At 35.7% G+C, this 3,854-nt stretch overlaps 1 protein-coding gene across 2 annotated transcripts in view; it reads right to left on the bottom strand.

Annotated features, from left to right (window-relative positions):
- Nucleotides 1–3,854, bottom strand: part of LOC111438324 (zinc finger CCCH domain-containing protein 13-like) — a 16,390-nt gene that overhangs the window by 9,761 nt on the left and 2,775 nt on the right. For both annotated transcript variants that reach the window (XM_023076224.1, XM_023076223.1), the window contains exons 3-4: nucleotides 2,801–2,808; nucleotides 1,654–1,829 (exon numbers count right to left, since the gene is read on the bottom strand). In XM_023076224.1, the coding sequence (XP_022931992.1) occupies nucleotides 1,654–1,829; nucleotides 2,801–2,808 (184 nt within the window). The remainder of the gene's footprint in view (nucleotides 1–1,653; nucleotides 1,830–2,800; nucleotides 2,809–3,854) is intronic.

Genomic DNA, 3,854 nt, shown 5'->3' on the forward strand with positions numbered 1-3,854 from the left:
AAAAAAAAAAAAAAAAAAAAAAAAAAAAAAAAAAAAAAAAAAACTTTCCTCCAAGAAGACAAACGTTTTTGAATCTTAGCCTAGATCGGGTTCCAAAAGACCTTACTCCTTGGGTTACCACCCAACGAAAGGCCAAGCTACTAAGAGAAGAGATGATTAACCTCACACCCAATCAGAGACACTCGAGAGCAAAAAGGCAACCGTTGAAGAAAGATGGAACACTTACCCCTATTGAACTTAAGGCCAAGAAGCTTCAAATAAAAACAAAAATAAAACCATTAAGATTCACAAAGGAGCACTCTTTCTCCAAACATAAACTGAGGGCGTCATCAGCAAATTTAAGATTAAACAAGTGAACTCCTTATCCACATTTGACCCCTTAATCACACCTCCTTCTCCACACCTAGCAACAAGTCTTCTTAGAACATCCATCACCTAGATGGACAGGAAGGGTGAAAAGGGTCCCCTTGCGTAAGACACCTTGAGGCAAAATCTTCCATCTATACTTCCCACCCACAAATCATCCAAAGACCTCTCCTAACCCTCTAAAGATCTTACTGTTCCTCTCGAAACAAACTGCATAAGATAGAAAAAGAGCAAGCTTACCACAACACTTCTCCTTTATTTTGAAAGGGAGAGTTCAACCACTGTTACAATCCTATGCAAATCCTAAACACGCCAAAACACTGGCTTCAAAAGAAATAAGCAAACTGACAACCCCATAAGAGATAATCAAGATCCTTTACATGATGTTTGTAAAAGACACACCATTGTAGATGCAACACAAAGGGAGAAAGTCGTTGGATGAAATCCTAAGGGTCAACTCTCCCAACAATTGTTGCTATGCAAAAAAAGAAAAAGAGCTTTATAATCATAATCTTCTTTCAAACCATAGGAAATAATTTTGTAGTAACAACCTTATAATGAGTATTAGCAGATAAAAAGCTCTTTCTTGTAGCCCTTTGGGCGGTTTCCCTCTCTACCTGTCCCCAAGGATCCCCCCATGAATATATCTATTTCCTATAAAAAGAATAATGTTTCTGCACGCTAGGTTGAAAAGAACGAAGGATATTCTTTTAATTTTAAAATAATATTAAAAAAAGAGACTAATGCTCAAAACGTAGCCCATGTATCATTTTCCCCTCCACTTTTTCTTTTCCTTCCAACTCTCCATCTTTCATTTTTCCCCTACTCATAGCACCTCAACCCTTTCAATAACGCAGTAGTTAGCACCCTGTACATTTGTCTACCTCCAACGTCCATCAGAGCCTTGCTTGACCTCACTCGCTCTCAATCTTGAGTTTGGCCAAAATTGACCGACCACACCAATAAACGATCAGTCAATTTATACAAATCTTAAAAATGGCTGGTTTTCAACCAACCAAACAAAATTATCAGTTTTCATTGCAGATAAAACTGATACCGACTAATCAATGTGCTGCCCTTCTTTGTTGGTTCACTTGAAAGTCAGCTTCCCCCACCCCCAATTAAAAAGCTCTTCTTCCCTGTTTGCTGCTTCTCTCCTTTGTTTCTTTTATCGATACTTTTTTATATATATAAAGAGACACTGCCGTCAGCATTGATAGTTTAAAACATATCGGTAGTGCTTTTAAATGCTTTTATGATAAAATAATGAAGAAATATGCTTTTTACCTGCCTATTTGTGGCAATAACGTGTTCAGCTGGTATTCGAATTTCTAGAGTGGGGATAGTCTGTGAGCTTTCACCATTTTTCTCTATCTGTGACGATTCATGTTCCTTCCACAACTTTATTAGTTCTTGCACGCACTCACCAACTTTATAAACCACAGATGAGACTTCCGGTTTTCCTGAAAAGACATTTTGCATGTAATACAGGCACTAAGATTTAGTAGATAAGACATGCTTATCTTAAAGTATCAAGCATCAGCAATACATACACATAGCATCATCAAGACAAGATGGGTTTCATTAAGCTGGTTTTTCCCCTTAAAAGATAATTAACGCCATGAATCTGTTTTTTTACAACTCATAAAATGCACCGAGGTACAATTGTTCTTTAAAGTTGAAGCACATGCTTTAAAAAAACACGTATGGGAAACTAATAGATACATACATACATGCATATATACATATATATATATATATGAAGAACAAACTTATCTTTAATTGAAGTTACAAATAGAAACAATTATAGAGCATAATTGTATTTACAAAAAATAATACAATAATGCATGAAACAATATTATTTAGTGAAAAAACAACTTATAAAAGAAAGAAATAATGAAGAAAGGAATAGACCAGAGCAATAAAATAAGTAGATAAATAAATAAAACCCAGACCAATAAGGGTGATTAGTTTACTTTGTGGATCTATCATTAAAATGAAAGCTGGGGTTATTATTGCTCAATACAACAGAGCTATTTAATGAACATTTCTGTAACTATTCTCCTAGCATTAACTCTAAATCTTCTCCCTTCTACAAATATCAGACATCAAAGAAATATGTTTCTAAAATAAAAATCCTTATTCCCAAACTGTTCTTCCTTGTCTTATTGTTCCCTAAAGAGCTGTTAAGAACTGCCCTAAATTGAAAAAGCAAGAGTAATAAATCCAAGTTAAAAAGATACTTCTATGTCAAACAGATTGATAAAGCATGATAAAAAGAAAAAAGAAAAGAAAAGTAGCTTCAAAGCCTTTGGAGAGAGTGAAAACTAGAATAATGTAGCTCGCAAGCTATCCAGCAAAGGTAGCATGATCGCAGCAGTCACAGTTGAGAAGAATTTTACACCAAGGAGAACAGTGTAACAAGACAGCATACCTTGTAATCTGCAAGATACAGGAGGAGGATCATTACGTGACACAACCATTCTTCAATTGAAAAAGAAATATTACTGTGAATAAAGTTATGGATAGAAAAAAAAGTATCAAAGCATTTTTCTGCGTCAATATGATGCGGTACCAGGGAGAATAAAGTTGTATGCCTTTGTGCATTCTTTCCTATTTCCTGATGAAAACTTAGTTTCTTAGTTAAAAAATAATTCTCACTTGTTGTTGATAGCTAACTACAATGAAAGACTATTCCCATGGGGACCTGAAGCACATATGAGAATACAGATGATCTTATTCCAACATTCACCGGGCCTAAATTTTGGGAAGTTACACTCCTAGATCTCTTTTGTGTCACTTATGGCTCAAATGAAATGATAGATCTTTTCATGATAAGACTCTTTATTTTGACTTTTTTGTAATTTCATAAAAATATGGCTTCTTGGTGAGCCTCTTCACGATCTAAATTCTTTTGTAACTACAGGCCCTCATGATTATCAGACTCGAAGCTAGTCAAGAAGCTTTTGGGAGGGAGTTTCCTCTACCTCAGCCTCCATCCTTAGGCTGTTATTTCGCTCATCTTTTATGTAATATCTAGGGCCTACAGCCAAAAAACATAATAATTATGGTATCATCTTCAAAATGAAAATGAGTAGCGTAAACTTGATCTCTTCCAACTCTAGAACTCCCCAGAGTTCAAACTCATCCCCTTTCACCAGCATTCAGGTCAACACATCTGAAATAATGCCATAGAGAAGAGAAGACAAAAAATTGCCTACCTAGAACCTTTTGGTGAACAAGTTCAAACTTCCCATCATATAGGCATAGCAAATGTGAGTTCAAACGGAATGACTCTCCCTCATCATGCATAGTCCATTGAATTACCTCACAGGGAGATACCAGTCCAAGTCCATAAAGTGAACATAAATCAGGAAATGCAACTGAATTGCCCAACAATACATACATAATGAAATGATCGGATGAAATAAAATCCCTTAATTCACTCTGAAAAAGCAACACCTAGAAACACATGGTACCAGGGGGGG

This window comes from Cucurbita moschata, unplaced genomic scaffold (assembly GCF_002738365.1).
Source record: "Cucurbita moschata cultivar Rifu unplaced genomic scaffold, Cmos_1.0 Cmo_Scf00073, whole genome shotgun sequence".
Classification (NCBI taxonomy): Eukaryota; Viridiplantae; Streptophyta; class Magnoliopsida; order Cucurbitales; family Cucurbitaceae; genus Cucurbita; species Cucurbita moschata.